General features: G+C 40.3%; 1 protein-coding gene across 13 annotated transcripts in view; it reads left to right on the top strand.

The window, feature by feature from the left end:
* The window catches only part of LOC122542077 (RNA binding protein fox-1 homolog 2-like), a 370347-nt gene that overhangs the window by 275897 nt on the left and 74719 nt on the right, over nucleotides 1–19731 (top strand). For 11 of the 13 annotated variants that reach the window (XR_015752551.1, XM_087978184.1, XM_087978188.1 and 8 more), the window contains 2 exons: nucleotides 8923–9171; nucleotides 17300–17443. Coding sequence is in view for 12 of the 13 variants with exons in the window: in XM_087978184.1 (XP_087834310.1) it covers nucleotides 8923–9171; nucleotides 17300–17443 (393 nt within the window). In the remaining variant the exon portion in view is untranslated. The remainder of the gene's footprint in view (nucleotides 1–8922; nucleotides 9172–17299; nucleotides 17444–19731) is intronic. The other 2 variants (XM_087978185.1, XM_087978186.1) reach the window with 1 other exon arrangement.

A 19731-nucleotide genomic window follows, 5' to 3' on the forward strand; every position in this document is an offset into this window, starting at 1 on the left:
GCCATAAACTTTTTTTAAATCTTTCTGCAATCCTGTATATTCCTTTATATCCAGGGTTCCTGGGGTTTGTTGGTCCCACCCTTCTTTGTTGAAACATGTTGGCCCTGAATTTTTTTTTTCTTGAAAGTGTTCCACTAGTCAGATGTGGATTAACATAACCATTTATGCTGTCATTCTCCTCTGGCCAAATCATACCTGGCCTTATTAAAATTGGCTTCTTCCCCACTCCAGTTTAAAACTTTGATTTCAGGCCCATCCTGTCCTTGTCCATAACAGTCTTGAACCTAATGGATCACTGTCTGCAAAACTCTTCCCCAATATAATCATTCTGCTTCTCTATTCAACCGACCAAAGTGCATAATCTCTCATTTTCATAAATTATATTCAATCTGCCACCTTATTGGCCCACTCTCAACTTGTCCATTTCCCTCTGCTGGTTTTTTGTGTCACCCACAAACTTGGTTTCACTCCCCTTATCCAAGTCATTGGTATACATTGTAATTAATTTGGCTCCCGCTCTGATCCTGGTCACACTCCCAGTAGGTTGCCATACTTAAAATGCTCCTCTTATCCCATGATGTGAAGGAGTCAGTGTTGGACTGGGATGTACAAAGTTAAAAATCACACAACACCAGGTTATAGTCCAACAGGGGCGTCCAAATAAACCTGATTCTTTAAAAAATAATATATTTTGATTTTTAAAAAAAATATTTTTAAATATTACAACAAATCCAAAACAGTGCGATTCAAAACAGTACAAAAATAGTACAAAACTAAACCCAAATAATTAAAAAAATTCCTCAACCCACCCTCCTATACGAATGTATAAACTTATATAGAGAAGTATAAAATTTCTTAAAAACCTAAACTAGCTATTTAACTAAATAAATAAATAAATACCTAACAACAAACAAATAAATAGTAATAACTCAGCCCAGCCAAACAAAACACTCATACATTCACAGTTCCTCCTCTCTGGATATTGGACTCATGAAACACAATCGTTACGGCTATATAAAAGCCCTTGTTAGTGTGGCAGATAAATCTGTGTCCAGGTATTTCAAAAAGGGTTGCCATGTCTTGTAAAAATTCTCAGTTTTGTGGTGTACCATATTTGTGAGAAAATCTTCCACCAACCCGACAGGCCTGGAGAGGTTTTCAGATATCCAACCTAGCAAGATATTCTTCCTTACACAGAGGGTAAGAATATTGAAAAGTTTTTTATGCATGTCTGCAGGAATTACAATGGGTAGGCCCAAAAGGAGAGAAATAGGGTCCTTCTCCACCCCGACACCTAAAATCCTCTCCATTGCACCCACCACAGCGCTCCAATATGTTTGAAGCCTGTCACAAGACCAAAGACAATGGGTAAGAGTACCTGTACAGACCTTGCACTTGGGATATGCTGAAGAGACCCCTGGTTTAAATTTTGACAAACGGTCTGGGGCGAAGTAGACCCTGTGGAGAATCTTCAACTGTAAAGCATGGGTCCTATTGAAAATTGATATCTTCCTTGCATTCTCCCAAATATCCTCCCATGCCTCTGAAGAAGCTTCAACACCCAGCTCTCTCTCCCACATCTTGCAGAGTCGATCAGACTCATCTGAGGTGGCACCCCCCAATTGGTGATATAGAGTACTGATAGAGAGTGTATTCTTAGCCCTTTGTACCCCTCTTTCTATGTCAGATTTGTAGGGATCAGTCAAAAGTGTGGTCTTTTTTTTGAATAAAATCCCTAACTTCAAAAAGTGAAAGAGGTCTCTATTAGGTAACTCGTACTTCCGTACTAACTGATCGAAGGACATCATTCCGTCTTCCTCAAATAAATCACCCATGCAAGATATACCCCTAGCTGCCCAACGTTTAAATACTGAATCTATCATACCCGGTTGAAAACCCGGCAGACCCACTAAAGGTGTAAACAAAGATGTTTTACCAATATTACTTTCCCTCTGCCGAATTGCCCTCCATGCTTTAACAGAATTGATGACTATTGTGTTATGACAATATTCCCTAACTGTCCTCATCTTGTCCAAAAACAGCAAACTGGTAAGGGGGCACCTTGCCTGGGAGGCTTCGATATCTAGCCATATTGAAAGAGGGTCCCCACAAACCCAATCACATATGTAGGTCAAAAACGAGCTTAATTGGTAATTTTTAATGACCGGAAGGTCTACTCCCCCCAATCTGTGAGGCAACTGCAGTTTGGCTAATTTAATGAGGGGGCGTTTACGGTGCCAGATAAAGGAGCTGAACCAACCGTTCAGCCTCCTGAGTGTTTGTTCATTGAAAATCAGGGGGAGCATCCGTATAGGGTATAGTAAACGAGGGAGAATATTCATCTTAATAAGTGCTATCCGACCCGACCACGAGACTGGAAGTGCCTCCCATCTTTGGAGATCTTGTTTAATTTTTTTCAAATAATTGAGTAAAATTGGCTTTGAACAGCCAATCCAGAACTGGAGTAATGAATATGCCCAAATACACAAAACACCCCTGTGACCACCTAAATGGGAATCTATAGTCATTCTCAAGAGCCAACTCTTTCGTAAGACCACCCATAGGCATAGCCTCTGATTTAGCAAAGTTAATCATATACCCTGAAATAGTGCCAAACGCGTGAATGCATTGTACCAGGCAAGGCACTGAAACTGCTGGATTTATCAAGAAAATTAGAACATCGTCTGCATACAGCGAGATCTTATGTAATTTTGACCCCACTTCTGGAGCTGATATATTAAGATCCCCACGAATGGCCTCTGCCAGCGTTTTAATCACCAACGTAAAAAGTAATAGTGAAAGGGGACAGCCCTGCCGGCTGCCCCGAGAAATATTAAAATTGCTTGATCGTACCCCATCGGTAATGACCGCAGCGAGAGCTACACTGTAGAGAACCTTTACCCATCTTATGAAAACTTCGCCCAGACCAAACCAGTCTAGAATATAGAAAAGGTACGGCCACTCAACTCTGTCAAATGCCTTCTCTGCATCTAAAGAAATCACCAATCCCTGTATTGACTGCTGTTGGCATGCTTGAATAACGTTAAGCAGCCTCCTAACATTATTGGAGGATCTGCGACCCTATATGAAGTCCGTCTGATCCTCTTTAATAATAGAGGGTAACACAGTCTCCAGCCTTAACGCGAGAGCCTTAGAGAGGATCTTAAAGTCCACATTTAAGAGCGACATGGGCCTGTATGAAGCACAGTCTTCCGGATCCTTCCCTTTTTTAAGGATAAGTGAAATATTGGCCTCTGTCAGAGATGGTGGGAGACAAACATGAATGTATGAATCACTAAACATATTCAGCATCGGGCCTGACAGTATACTTATAAATTCCTTATAGAATTCACTGAGAAGTCCATCAGGACCGGGCGCCTTTCCACTCTGAAGCTGCCTCACAGCTTCCTGCACTTCCTGCTCTGATAATGGGGCATTGAGAAAGAACTGTTGTTGGGGAGTCACACCCGGGACCTTCAGATCTCTTTCTAAAAAAAAAGGATTCCATTTTGGCGTACCCCTCCTCACAATTCTCAGACTGATATAACTTAGAGTAGAATCTCTGGGACGCCACATTAATCTTTTTAGAATCATATGTTAGGTTCCCAGACTCTTGCCTAATCGCTGTAATGGTTTGTGGGGCACTTTTCTTTCTGGCAAGGTATGCTAAGTATTTGCCTGGCTTGTCACCATGCTCGTATAACCTTTGCTTTACAAAAGCCAGCTCCTTCTTTGCTGTCTGCATGAGCACAGAATTTAGTGCAGACCGCAGTGCCGTAATCCTCTAGTTTGACCAACGAGGGTCTGTCAAAATAGACCTTCTCGGCTGCCTTCAACCGTGCTTCAAGGAGATGTTGCTGCTCGCCCTTCTGCAGCTTCCTACTTGTGGAATATGAAATAACTAACCCCCTGGCATAAGCATTAGCAGTTTCCCAGAGAACAGATGAGCTATCAACCGAGCCCATGTTGATGTCTAAGAATGCCCGAAATTCCCTAGAGAAATACTCCACAAACTTACTGTCCATGAGAGTAAAGGGATCCATTCGCCAGGACCTTGAATCCAGTGTAACATCCTTAATCTTAACCATGAGGTACACTGGAGCATGATCAGAGATGGCAATATTACCAATCATACAGGATGCCACCAGATCCAGGGTTACTGCAGGGGTCATAAAAAAATCAATCCTCGTGTGACATCTATGCGGATTGGAGAAAAACATGAAATCCCTACCTGTCGGGTGGAGACAACTCCAGACATCCACCAACCCTAATTCCCCACACAAACCCAATAACTGTTTAGTTTGTGCAGAGGGTATCGAGGGACCTTTAGGCAACCTGTCTACTCTGGGGTCCATGAGGCAGTTAAAATCTCCTCCTATAATGTGCTGAGACTTGAGATTTATCAGTTTAGAAAAAGCATCTACCAAGAATTTAAGAGGATGAGCTGGGGGACAATAAACATTTAAAATACCATATTCTTCCCCATTTATCAAGGCTTTAAGAATTACAAACCTCCCGTATGTGTCTTTAACACATTCCAACAATTTAAATGAGAGATTTTTCCTTACCAATATAGCCACTCCCCTACTTCTGGTATTAAATGATGAAAAATAAACTCGGTCAAAGCCATTCTGTTGTAATTTCAGATGCTCCTTGTCATCCAAATGTGTCTCCTGTATCAAAGCAATATCCACCTTCTCCTTTCTAAGACTCAAGAGTACCTTCTTCCTCTTAATTGGTGAGTGACTTCCCTTGATATTCCAGGTACACCATTTAATCAAATCATTAGCCATAATCTTCTGCAATTACATTTAAATTCCAGAGAGAAGGAACCCGAACGACAAATTGCTGAGCCTTAGTGTCGCGTGGTCCACCAAATATAAAAACTACACAAACTACATTTAACACCACTACATTTAACAAACATACAAAATTATTAAAATTAAAAATAAAAAACAACAAAAACCAGAAAACAAAGCACCAATAGCGCTGAGTAGGGGAACTCACCCCCTGCCCGGAGGGGGCACCTACCCATCCCGAACTGTCCATAAATAGGCATCTAACTATCTCAATCACCTTCACTTCTCCCAGCTGGAGCCGCATCGCAAGCACAAGCTAAAAAGGATAAAAACCCCATAGAATATCAATATGAATTTTAAAAAATTATTTTATTTAAAAAGAGGGGGAATAAATACCCCACCCATCCTTTGGTATGTCCTAACTTAGAAATTTAAAATGTACATCTTAACCACCGCCAGACATAGTTCGAACCAAATTATTATCAATAGAGGAAAAAAAGGGGGAAACACAAAGCTCCAATCGGATTTCCTCCATTTCTTTTACAGAATGATAAACGCATAGCCAAGCAACAATATTTATACAAACTACAATTGTTTAAATTAGGTTAGTTTGTCCACAAAGTCTCTTGCCTTCTCCGATGTGTCAAAGAGATGCATGGATCCATCTAAGGTGATCCGAAGCAATGCCGGATATCTCGGAGTACTGAATCCCAAGCTCCTTCAGTCTTCTCTTGATACCATCATACGATTTTCATTTCTGGATCACCGCTGCTGAAAAGTCCTGAAAAAACATGATCTTAGATCCCTCGTAAATTAGGGCCTTTGGATCCTTCCCCTGGAGTCTGGAAGCCTCCATGACTCTCTCCTTATCCCGGTAATGATGGAACGGCACCAGGAAAGGACAAGGGCGTTGACCCAGACCGACCTCCGCGCTGCGACCCGATGAGCCCTCTCTATCTTCAATCCTCTCTTGCCAGCCTCCAAGTCAAGGAATTCCGGAAGCCAATCTTCAACAAAACAAGACCGATGATCCGAATGGTTTTTCTCCTGACCCTGTTTTCAAGATCATCCACTTGGTCACGCAAATTGCGAACCTGCGTCTTCAGGGCTTGGATCTCATCCTTGGATGAACTGGCATCAGCTTCCACCACTGTGACCCTGTGCTCCACCTCTTGCTTCCTCTTCTCCAGGTCTCCCGGCTGCTGCTCATGCTTCTGCAGCATGAGAGAGACTGGAGCCAGCTTCCCTTCAATCTGTTTCCCCAGCATCTCGCGAGATTTCGAGAGCTGGTTCACCAGGTCCTGGAGAGTCATCGGCTCCAAGACTGCTGCAGGCTAAGCTGCAGACCCAGCCTTGGATGCTCCTCCTCCCTTTTTAGGCATTTCAGGACAGCTGAAAATACAGGTCAGTCAAATTTTAAATGTTTCTTGGGGCCCCACAATCTTTCCAATGCTCCAAGAAATCCTGATGACCTTGGTTGGGTGGGTTAAAGGACCGTCCTGTTCCTGCTGCGATGCGAAGCTCTGCAGTGTGATCTTCTCCAATCGCCGCCATCTTCAATCCCATAAACCTGATTTTTAACTTTGCCATCTTATCCCAACTCTCTGTTCTATCCATCTAATATACTGCCCCTAACAGTTTTATTTTGTAGAGCCATAGAGATGTACAGCATGGAAACAAGCCCTTCAGTCCAACTCATCCATGCTGACCAGACATACTAAATTAATCCAGTACCATTTGGCACATTTCCCTGCAAGCCTTTCCTATTCATATATATCCAGATGCCTTTTAAATGTGGTAATTATACCAGCCTCCACCACTTCCTCTGGCAGCTCATTTCGTACAATCATCATCCTCTACTTGGAAAAGTTGCCCCTTAGTTCTTTTTAAATCTTTCCCTTCTCATCTTAAACCTATGCCAACTAGTTTTGGACTGCCATACCCCAGGGAAAAGATTTTGGCTATTCACCCTATCCATGCCCCTCATTATTTTACAAACCTCTATAAGGTCACCCCTCAGCCTCCTACGCTTCAGGGAAAACAGCCCTAGCCTATTCAGCCTCTCCCTATAGTTCAAACCCTCCAATCCTAGCAACAGCCTTGTGAATCTTTTCTGAACCCTTTCAAGTTTCACAAATCCTCCCTAGAGCAGGGAGACTAGAATTGCACACACTCTTCCAAAAATGGCCTAACCAATGTCCTTGTACAGCCGCAACATGACCTCCCAACTCCTATACTCAATGCAGTGGCCAAGAAAGGCAAGCATACCAAACGCCACCTTCACTATCCTATCTACCTGCAATTCTACTTTCAAGGAACTATGAACCTGCACTCCAAGGTCTCTTTGTTCAGCAACACTCTCCAGGGCCTTAGCATTAAGTGTATAAGTCCTTCCCTCATTTGCCTTTCAAAAATGCAGCATCTCACATTTATCTAAATTAAACTCCATTTGTCACTCCTCAACCCATTGGCCCATCTAATCAAGGTCCCATTGTACTCTGAAGTAACCTCCTTCGCTGTCCATTATACCTCCGATTTTGGTGTCATCTACAAACTTACTAGTCACATCCAAATCATTTATATAAGTGATAAAAAGCAGTGGACCCAGCACTGATCCTTGTGGCACTCCTTTGGATAATTATCATTTATGTGGTAAAATATATTTTGTATTTTTCCTCTGGAAGCACAGGATTTTACTGTTCTAGGCAATAAAAATAACTCCTGATCAGTAAATGGGATCAGTGAAGATGATGAACATGAGGTCTCATTCTGATGGATTAGTAGCTTTCCTCTGTGTTCTAGAATGTAGTTTTCTTTTAAATGCTATTATTCTGTTGATGCTGATTGCTCAGAATTTTGAACTCCTTAATGCACTGCATGGAACCAAAATATTCAATATTTTGGTCTGGTTTAATTCAGGGATCACTTTGGCCTTTGATGTATTTTCTGTTCTTTTTTGGCCATGTTACCAGTGTGTGATTAAGGGGAGGGAATATTTAACAGCTTTCTTGGCCGACATGCTTCACATTAAGAGTTGACACCTTGAAATTAAACTTCATTTTTTAAAATAAAAGTTGCTCCTGCTGTTTTGCCACTGGCAACCCCCTTCTGCTGCTTGCTTTGTATGGACTACAGTGCTCCAAATCTTGTACCCATAAATCTTTTCCTTTACATGAGTATGATGCAATATTTCTGAAATTTTCATCAACCAGATCTGGGACTCTGTGCCAAATTTAAGATAGACTTTCAGCTGCATTGATCCATTCTCACAGAGTAGAAATAATGTTTAGAATCACACAAATGTTTGAAAGTCACTGCTTTCTTACACCACTAGCATTTATTCATTCCAAACTAATATACTACTGTAATGTAGACACAGTTGCTGTTTAATGCTACCATTTGGAAAATACTAGTTAGCAATGATATTGTCCTCTGAGCACTTTTTGTTTTACAAAGCTTGAAACGTACCCCAAAAAGATAGGTCTATTGTGAAAGTAACAATTCTGCATTGCCAATATGAGACTGTGATACAGTGTGAAATGGTTGTTGTAATGCACTGTCAACTATGTTACTCCTAATGAAGGATTTGAAAATAGTTTGACACTTCCCATCTGACCTTTGGTATACCAAAATGCAATGCAAGGATACTGTGAAATATTTCTAATCTAACTCTGGGGATATCGTACAGATACACAATGAGAAAATGCATGAATATGTCAACATCTTGAAGGGGCATGTGGTTTTGGTTGGAGACTCTTTGTTGTAATGACACTAACCTGTCAATCCTCTTCACAGATATTTACTGGACCATGATTTACACAATTTTCTTCAATCTCAGATTTTCAGCAGTTACTTCTGACTAGCAGTGCTGGAAATTAGGCATTATTTCTAAAATTCCTCGTAATTTCTGAAATTCCACATCTTATAAATGAACAGGCATTTTGCAGTAGCTTTCTGGAGAGAACCATTCTTGCAGGATTGTTATTGCTTTCTAAATGTGAACATGTCAGTCAGGTCATATATTGATGCACATTTAAACCCTGTCCAAGAATGTCATAAGAAACTTTCCTCGAATGTCATAAGAAACTTTCCTCAAATGTCATTTTTCGTTCATCTTTCTTAGGGTAGCCAGGAGCCAGCAGCCACCCCAGATGCTATGGTACAGCCGTACGCTACAGTTCCATTCCCTCCCCCTCCTCCTCCACCTCCTCAGAATGGAATTCCAACAGAATACACAGTTCCACACACTCAGGACTACACAGGCCAGACGCCAGTCCCAGACCACACTCTGAATATCTACGCATCCAATCAGACTCTTGGGGAACAGAGTGGCACAATTGCCAATGTGCAGCCTGTATCTGGAACCGCCACAGTAAGTCAAAAACCAGGCTTTAGTCTTCATCCTACACAGTGATGTGACGCAAAAGAAGTTAACTTTATATGTTAATTATGAATCATATCAGCACAACCACAGTAAGAGTCAGTTATGCAGAACATATTATTTTATATCTTGCAGTCATATCATTTATATTCCATTTAAAGAAGGAATGTTGTAAATTGTAGTTTTTGCTATTACCAATCCTATATTGCACAGTGGATTGAATGACCATAGCCCAAATTTCCCATACGTACAGTTGCTCATGAATTAAGCTTTAAATAGAAGTGTCATTTGTGCAGCTTTATACTGAGAACTTCATCAATATGAGAAGGCTGACTATGGTGAAATTGCATTATCTATTTGTATTGGCCACTGTGTATCAAGTCTGCAGCAAGAACCAAGTTACCAACATTCTATATCTGCTGAAAATAGAATCTGTATAATTTTTCAAATGCTGTTAGTTTCTGTCTGAGCCACTCAAGAAAAATTCATAGCCAATAAGGGATTGATGCCAAGGGCACTGGTGACAATCTGTTGACACTGTGGTGCTATCTCCTTGTGGGCTTTTGCAGTCTGAGAGAATATAATGATACAAGCAGACCTTAAGGCATAAAAAAGTCTCCTGTAAAATACATTGGAAAAATTTGATAACACTTAGCTGCAATAGTAGGTTCTGTATGGTAGATTTAACTGTCATAATTGAATAAACAATGTCTGCACCTGATTGCTGTCTCCCAACTTTCACGCCCTCTACGCCTGCCGACACGTTTTAAAATGTAAAAATCTGCTACTCATAAATGAGATGCTTTTTCACTCATTTTCATATCATGTTGTTCAGGACTATTCAAACTTCAAGACAAAAACCCAAGAGAAGGCTTAAAGAGAAACTGTTCAAAGTGGTGGATGGTGAAAAGTTGGTGTCCGTATGGGAGCCTGGTTGTTCACAATTTATATTAACAATTTCAATTTTGGAATCAAAAACACTATTTCTAAATTTGTGGATGACACCAGATTTGAAGATTGAGTCAATATTGAAGAGAAACCATGAAGGACGAGCAAATAATTGATAAATGGATTTCCACAAAGCTAATCATGGGGAATTAGATTTTGGTTAGGAAAATAACCTAACTGCTGTAGAGGGCTAAGAGAATCTGGAAATACACATAAATACTAAAATAGAGTGATGTGAGTTAAGACTATAATAAAACAAAGCAACCACTAGAGTTTATATTAAGAAGCATTCAATTTTTAAAAATGGAGGAAATACATTAAACCTGTACTGAACCTTGGTTGGAACGCACTTGGGTTGCTAAGTACAATTCAAAGTGTCATATTATAAAGAGGATAATTTTGTTTAATGTTAGAGTGGCCCTGACCTTCCAGTTGCTTGTTGTTTCAGTCCACCATCTTGCTGTTGTTCTCACATTGCTGTCCTGTACTGTTCCAGTGAAACTCAAGATAAGATGGTGGAATAACACTTCACAGATTTCAAGGCTCAATATTACCTTTAGTGGCTCCATGTCAAAACTATCTTTATTAATGTCAATCATGTTAAAACATTCTGTGATGTTTTATTATGTTAAAGGTGTTATGTAATGGTAATTTTTGTTGTGAAATTGGGATGCTTCATTTGTATCAAGATAACTAATATCTTTTCATTATGATCAATTTGTATAAATGAGAAATTGATTCAATTCATAGCTAATATTTACCTCAACAATTGCTATCTCAGGCACATAATCATTGCAAATAAAAACAGAACATTATAGAAGCACTCAAACGGTTATGGCAGTTTATGTAGAGAGAAAGAAAAGAGTTGATGTTTCAAGTCAAGGAGCTTTCATTACAACTGGGAACTGAGTTGGAGGTGCAGTCATTTTGATCAAGGTGTGGATGGAATAAGACCTGTGATAAGGTGGAAGGCAGGAGAGACTGCTTTTTATTTCGTACCTACAGCATCCACAGTATTCTACACAACTGTTGGACACTGAAAAGTTAATTCTTTGAACTGTCCCTATCTAAATCATTTCGGTAGTTATTTGAGAACATTTGAACTGTGCATGAGAGATATTTGGTAGTCTGGACGTAGTGCAAACTGTACTTGGATTAGACAGCAGTTAATTTTTTTGTAAAATTAAGTTTTGGATCCTTTTGACTTTTTGGTGCTGCAAAAGTTCCAACACCAATTGAATTTCCTGTTTCAGCTGTAGCTGCTTATTGTAACAGATATCCATAAACAAATGCAAGCAATGTACCTGTGCAAGCACAGTTGAACAATATTGGAGGCTAATATATGATATGACTGCTCAGGAAGTGTGTGTTTCAAATTCACATTTGAATTTTTCTTTTTGGCCATATATTTACAGCAATCTGCAAATTCATTTGAATAAAATTAAAACTTTCCTTTAAAATCAGAGTATTGCAGGTAATTTTTAAAATTACTGCAATTTTACTTGAAGCTCACTAATTTGGACATCTGGCACCTTGCAGAGCTTTCATCAACAGGCGGACGTTGATGTGGGAACAGCTGCTCTGCCGAGTTGAAAGGATGTTTGTCTAACAGTGCACCGAGGTCTGAAAGACCCACACTGTCGACACCTGATGCCCCACACAGCCACCAAACCAGTTCAGCCTGTTCAATTCCACAAATCCTCCCTCCCCTCATCCGAAAGTCCATTGCTGACATCTGCAGACAGTGAGCTGCACGTGTGGAGCCACTCACACCTCTTCAAAAGACACCATTTTAAAATCCTTGTCTTATTTTAACTCTTTTTAAGTGGCAACATTTGTCAAATAATATAGGAGCATCCTGGCATGGTAACATTAGGAGGTTTGGAGAATATTGTCATAAATCTGAAACACAGTTTTATCATTATCCCATCTGATTTGTTTTCAGTTTTACAATTCTGAGCATGGAGTTGTACATCATCCTTTGGCGCAAAATATCCATCTGAACTACAAATGAATATTCTTATTTGAATATAGGAAAGTTGGGACAACTAGGTATTTTGTTCTTGCACCCAGTCCGTGTGTACTTTATTTGGTGAGCTATCAGGTTTGAAAACTTTCCAGTATTTGATTGAAAACAGTTATTTCTATTTAGCACAGTGCCACATTCTCAGAATACATAAATCTTTTTACTACCCGGCTATGCATACTCTGTTTAGATCGTGATTGTTGTCAATTGATTTTCTTTGCTGGTAGATTAGAAGAGTTTGATTAAAATATTTTTGGACGAGCTCAGCGACTCCAGATGGTCACATGTTTTACATTTTGAAGAAGGGGCTGCAATATTCATGCATCCAACAACCCTAGAAATAAAGAAAGGAGCTTGCATTTCATAAATCCTATAACTAACAAGCTACAAATATCACGCTCGAGAGAGAAGTGATGCTAATTGAAGTAAATTCCTTCTTTGTTCTTCAAGTTCTTTTGAATAGTTTGAGTTTAGGGGCACTACTTCGTGGCATGACTGTGAATTAATGTTGCCTTTCTTGTGAGCCTGTTGGCACTTGTAAATGTGACACCAGAAAGCAGCTGAACACAGACAAATGCATTAATCTTTCACACCTGTGGGGTCACTGGGGTTCTTCAGGGCAAACCATTCACAGTTCAGCTGTTTAGTGATAAATTCACTGATGAAGAATGAAAATAAACTGTTGCAGTTCAGAATTTGGAGGAAAACCTCTAAAGGAGTAGAAAAGCAGCTCTGTGGCACCCTTTTCAATCACCACTTCCTGTCATTTCACAAGTCCTGCGATGTTGACCATGTCATTATTTCTATCAAACATCACAGTTTTGAATGAAACTAAAATACACTTGGGTTTCAGATCTTCAGAATGTTGTTAACTATTAGACAGGAAAAATAGATTCGTGTTTTAATAATTATCCTTAGAACATTTGAATCTTCTTACATTATATGCATGTTCGTGTTGACCCAGCTTGCGTTTGTCTAACGTAGAACAGATTTGCACAGGTGTATATTTTTTGAAAGTATTGAGTTTTATGTTTGATCATACAGTAGGCAATGAGTGATATGTTATGATACAATGAAATGTATAATGCTTTAATGCTGCAGACAGCATAGTGGCACAGTTGTTAGAACTGCTACCTCACTGTGCCAGGGACCCAGGCCCCATTCTAGCCTTGGATGACAATGTCGAGTTTGCACATTCTCTCCATGTCTGTGTGGGTTTCCTCCAGGTGCACCAGCTTCCTCCCTGGTCCAAAGATATACAGGTTAGGTAGATTGGCTATGCTAAAAAACAATTGCCCCATAGTATCCAGGGATGTGCAGGTTATGTGGATTGGCCATGATAAAAAAAACCCATGCGGAGTTACTGGGATCCAGTGGGCCTGGGTGGGATGCTTTTTGGAGGGTCAGTGCAGGCTTGGTGGGCTAAATGGCCTCTTTGTGAATTATAGGGATTCTATGAACTATTTGGCATGCTGCTTAGAGATGCAGAACAGGAGTATCTTACCTCTTGTCCAGGTCTCCTGTAATATCAATTGGAGGCTGTCATTGGTTGCAACACCATCAAAAGGTGTTGCAATTTGCTATCTGCTTGCTCTTTTTTGTAAGATATGTTGATTTAAGCCTTTTGGATTGTGTAGCTCTGGAACCATAGAACAGTACAGCAGAGGAACCAGCTATTTGGCCCATCACGTCTGTACTATTCTAAACTAATCTCATCTGCCTGCACGTACTCCCCATCCCTCTCTTCCCTGCCTGTTCATGTGTCTATCTAAATGTCTCTTAAACTGTGCTAACATATCTTCTTCTACCACCTCCCTTGACAGCGCATTCCAAACACCAATCACCCTCTGTTTAGAAAACGAACTTTCCTCACACACCTCATTTAAACTTGCCCCCTCTCATCTTAAACCTATGTGCCCTAGTATTTGACATTTCCATCCTGGGGAAAAAAGGCTCTGATTATCCACCCTATCCATGCCTGTCATAACTTTATCTACTTCTATCAGGTCATCCCTCAACTTCCCAAGCTTGTAGTGAAAATAGAGCACCCAACCTCTCTTTATAGTTCATACGCTTACAATCCAGACACCATCTTGATAAACTCTCTTTTGCATCATCTCCAAAGCCGATACATCCTCATAGTATGGCAACCAGAACTATGCAATACTGTAAATGTGGCCTAACTAAAATCTTATACAGCTGCAACATGACTTGCCAATACTAATACTCAGTACCTTGACTAATGAAGGCAAGCATGCCATGCGCCGCCTTTACCATGTTAGCCACTTATGTTGCCACTTTGAGGGAGCTATGGACCTGGACTCCATGATTATTCTATATATCAGTGCTCCTAAGAGACCTACCATTTACTACATATTCTTGCATTTGACCTGCCAAAATGCATCACCTCACACTGGTTCAGATGAAACTCCAACATCTGCTATTTCTTCATCAGACTTTTCAACTGAGCTATTTCCTTCACTATCCACAACTCCAACTTTCATGTTGTCTGCCAATTTACTAATTAGCCTAACTGCATTTTTTCCAAATAGTTATGTATATTACAAATAAGAGATCTCAGCACTAATCCTGTTGAAACTGACTTCCAGTCAGAAAAACACTCCTCCACAACCACCTCTGTTTTCTATGATCAAGCCAATTTTGTATCCAGTTCATCATGGAATCTATGCAGTTTAATCTTCTGGCCAGCCCACCATGAAGGACCTCCTCAAGTACTTTAATGAGGTCCATGTTGACAATATCACTGCCCTGCCCTGATCAATCATCTTTGTCACTTCCTCAAAAACCTCAATCAAGTTTGAGACAAGATTTTCCTGCACAAAGCCATGCTGACTATGTATAATAAGTCCATTTTTTTCCAATCACAACTAAATCCTGTCCCTACGAATCTTCTCTTATAATTTTCCTACTACTGATGTAAGGCTCACTAGCCTATAACTTCCAGGATTATCCCTGTCACTCTTCTTAAAGGAATAACATTGATATTCTCTAGTCTTCTAGGACCTTCCCTGTGGCTAAAGAAGATACAAAGATCTCTGTCAAGGTCCCAATAATCTCTTCCCTGGAATGGATCCCTTTAGGCCTTACCTTAATATTTTTCAAGACACCAATACCACCACCTTACTGTCGATATGTCCCAGAGTATCATCATATCCCCCTCTAAATTTACCATTATCCATGTCTTTCTCCTTGGTGAGTTTGATGCAAAGTACTCATTAAGAACCTCATCCACTTTGTCTGGCTCCAAACACACACATTCCCTCTTTTGTCCTTGAGTGGAACTATCCTTTCCCTAGCTGCTCTCTTGTTCCTAATGTATGTGTAAAATGTCTTTTAGATTCTCCTCAATCATACTTGTCAAGGTTATTTTATGCCCCCATTCAAGCCCTCCTAATGTTTTTAAGTTTGCTCTGGCTTCCTTTATTCTCCTCAAGGGCCTTGTCTGAATTCAGTTTCCTAAATCTTTCTTATGCTTCCTTTTTCTTTCAACATCTCTTGTTATCCAAGGTTCCCAGATCTTGCAATCCCTGTCTTTCATTCTCACATAAACATGCTGGTCCTGAACTCTGATCAATTGGCCTTTAGAAGACTCCTACATGTTAGATATAAATTTACCCTCAAACAGCAGGTCCCATTGAATTTCTCTCAGTTCCTAGTTAATACAGTGGAATTAGTCTTCCCTCAATTTAGCACTTTCACTTGAGGACAGTCTTATCCTTATCCATAACTGTCTTTAAAAACTTAGAGTTATGATCATGGTTCCCAAAATGTTCTCCCACTGAAGCTATGATCACCTGGCGAGGTTCATTCCCAGTACAAGGTCTGATATGGCCCTGGCCCTACTTGGACTACCTATATATTGTTTCGCGAAACCTTCCTGGATGCACTTAACAAATTCTGCCTCAATAAGCCCCTGTCACTAAGGGACTCCCAGTCAGTATTGGGGAAATTAAAATCACCCACTACAAGAACCCTGCTGTTTTTACATCTTTCCATTATTTGCTTAGATATCTGTTCCTCTACGTCCCATTGGCTATTGGGAGGCCTAAAGGAGAAACCCATCATAGTGATTGCTCCTTTCATATTCTCAGTCCTACCCATATAGCCTTGCTGGATGAGCGCTCCAAGATGTCCTCACTTAGTACAGCTTGTGACGTTCTCTTTAATCAGTAATGCAACTCCCCACCCTTTTACATTCCTCTCTATCACACCTGGAACAACTGAACCCTGGAATGTTGAGCTGCCAGTCCTGCCCTTCTCTCAACCAAGTTTCTGTAATGGCTACAACATCACAGTTCCAAGTATTAATCTAGGCTCTAAGCTTATCTGCTTTACCTGTTATAACTCCTCAGATCAAAATAAATGCATTTCAAACTGCTAGTCCTTCCATGTTCATTAACCTGGCCCTGCCTGTTCTCCATTTTTAGACTTAATCTCTGCCTTCTCAATCACTCCACATGCTGACCACCTGCTCTGCTCCCTGTACCCACTCAGACATTCTTGACCCTGGCATCAGGGAGGCATCATGGCATTCTGGGGTCTCGTTCAATATTTGTCATTGTTTGAGGGTGCTGAATATATGTATATTAGGGTATACCAAAATGAAAGTTTGAGTTCCTTTCAAGCAGAAATTTAAGGCCTCTGTATAGCAAGGAAAGGTCTGTATATGTACATTTCTGGAAACCCAGAGCATATAGAACACAAAGCTGCTAAGTTTGCTCTCCAGTTGTGTTAGTTGATTCCACTGCTGAGGAAAATAGGCTCCTCCCCCCCCAGACTTAGCATTTTTGAGAAAAGGAAGAAATTGTACAGGTGGAGGATCATTTCGAAATGAGTTTTTTCAGAGAAATTGGAATGTGTTTGCAGAAGCAACTGCCCCATGATAAGCCAAATATCAGTTTGTATCTCAGAATCTCCTCTGGATAATTGCAGTTATAAATACCGCCGGTTAGAAGAGTGAGAATTTTATTTGTGTGCCATAATTGTCTGCTGCAGCCTTGTGGAATTTTATAAAGCATAATGAATATAATGACAGTTAAAACATATCATCTACTTCAAATACACAAATATTTAAGTGAAATGTTCAGTTTACTTCACAATCTGTTCCTTTTTTTTATCTTCCAGCAAACAGATGAAGCAGCACAGACAGATGGGCAACAGCAAACACAGAGTACAGAGAGTAGTGAGAGCAAGCCCATCCCTAAACGGCTCCACGTTTCCAACATTCCCTTCCGGTTCCGTGATCCTGATCTCAGGCAAATGTTTGGGGTAAGGGATGAGCTTTTTACTGGATATCTGTTCAGGGAACCCTGCTTTCAAAAAACAATCTGTTAGAGGTGTAAAGTTACTTCTGGCAGAGTTTATCAGTGACATTGCTGTACAAAAAATATATTTTCTCATGAAACGTATAAAAATATAACATGAAACAATGTAAAGGGATTGTATATTACAGCTGTATACCATTCTCGCTCCTCTTTCTCCCCTCCAACCCCAACCCATCCACCCACAATTGTTTAGTTCACCTCTTAAGTCTTTCTCACAGTCAAATGAGAGGAAGATGTCCCTGTATTTAATTGCTGGAATAATTCCAACTAAAATGAATCGGGATGGACACTTTCTAGCTTTGAATGACTGCAGCTCAGCCTACTATTCATTTCTAGTTCACATTCACATATAAACTTCACTGGAACATTGTTTTCATCATGCACAGCATATCTGAACGTTTAGCATATTTGTTTCAATGTAAACTATTTTCACAATACAAGCATTCCCTGGGTTGTGAATGGGCTTTGTTCTGGAGTCTGTTTGCAAGTTGATTTGTATTCCTGTTGGAACACAAGGTAGGATGATATAAAGGAGCTGTTCTTAAGTACAGAAAATGTTCATATGTTAGATCTTTAAAATTACACCACTGTATGAGATTATGTTCATGAGTATGAGCATTTTGTAAGTTAGGGACCCTTACAAGCAAGTGTTGTTCCTCGTGTTGGTACTAATATATCAAGGGGAAAAATAATTACACTGGCATTAATAGTCCTGGGGCTGCCAACTTTAAGTGTACTCCCAGAGCTCTCATCTCATGCCATGTCGATTCTAAACATCCTTCCCAGTCGAACAACCTCTTTCCTCCAATACTTGAAAACTCATTCTGCAAAAAAGATGAAAGTAAAGAAAAAAAATGTTCTGATGATCTGTCATGCATCTTCTGCCTTTCTTGGGAATACGAAAATGTAGGGTCTGGAGCAGATGATTCAGCCCATCAATTCCTATAGTCCACCTGTTTATTTGATAATCAAGACAATCTTGAGAGTTGTCAACATTTTTGTCACCTTAATCTCCTGCTAGGTCTCCTGAAATTGATCTCTGAATTGCCTTTGAGAAATGAGAGGAGAAAACAGATCATTTCCCTGTTGTCTGTTATTCACAGTTCACATGGGACAGGCAGGGAAATTTATGTTCACTTATTTGCCCCTTTCATTATTTGTTCATGGTATTTGGATGTTATTGGCAAGTCCAAATTTATTGCATGTCTCTAATTGACACTGAGGAGGTGATAGTGAGCTGCTGCTTTGAACGTTTACAGTTTGCATGTCCTTTTAAGGAAGGAAATCTGCCATCCTCATCTGGCCTAAACATCCTTCCCAGTCGAACAACCTCTTTCCTCCAATACTTGAAAACTCATTCAGCAAAAAAGATGAAAGTAAAGAAAAAAACTGTTCTGATGATCTATCAGGCATTTTCTGCCTTTCTGATGGGTGGCTCCAGACCCACAGTGATGTGATTGACTCTCAACTGCACTCTGAAGTGGCCTGGCAAGCTACCCAGTTCAAGGGCAGTTGGGGATGGGTAACAAATGCTGGCTTCACCAGTGGTTCCCACACCTTGTGCAAGAACAAATAAAAATACCAAATGTGAGTACGCAGGTTTTTGGAAGGGAATTCCAGGGTTTTGACCCACCCACAAAGAAAGAATGGTGAAATCTTACCAAGCCTAGATGTTATGCGTCTTAATGAGGAATTTGTAGGTACCTCTTCCTTTAAGTCGATTGTCCTTGTGTTTTTAGATAATACAAGTCTTGGTTGGGAAGGCGCTGTTGAAGAAGCCTTAGTGAGATGCTGTATGCAAAACTGCAGCTGGGGTAAAAGCTTAAGGTGACAGACAGGGTGAAAGTCAAGCTGCTGTTTTGGCCGGAGTGTTGTGGAGGCAGGCATACTCGTTCCGAACTTGTGCCTTTTAAGTGACAGACTGGCTTTGGGCAGTCAGAACGTGAGTCACTCACTCCAGAAAACCTTGCCTGTAGCATGCTCTTGAAGCCACTGTATCTGCATGATTGATCCAACTAAGTTTCCAGTTAGTAATGATAGCGAAGGATGTTGAATATCAAGGATAAATGCTATTTGTTGAGTTGAAGTTGAGCATTGCTTGGCAGTTATATGGTAAAAATAGAAAACTCTTATAGCTGAATCATAGCAATTCTTACTTTCCTTTTAAAATTATTACGTGCTAAGTTTGCTGATCCCAGTCTGCATGCTTCTGAAGGTGCTACAACTGACTGG

This window comes from Chiloscyllium plagiosum, unplaced genomic scaffold (assembly GCF_037043375.1).
Source record: "Chiloscyllium plagiosum isolate Xiang-an unplaced genomic scaffold, Cpla_swu_hap1 HiC_scaffold_33, whole genome shotgun sequence".
NCBI lineage: Eukaryota > Metazoa > Chordata > Chondrichthyes > Orectolobiformes > Hemiscylliidae > Chiloscyllium > Chiloscyllium plagiosum.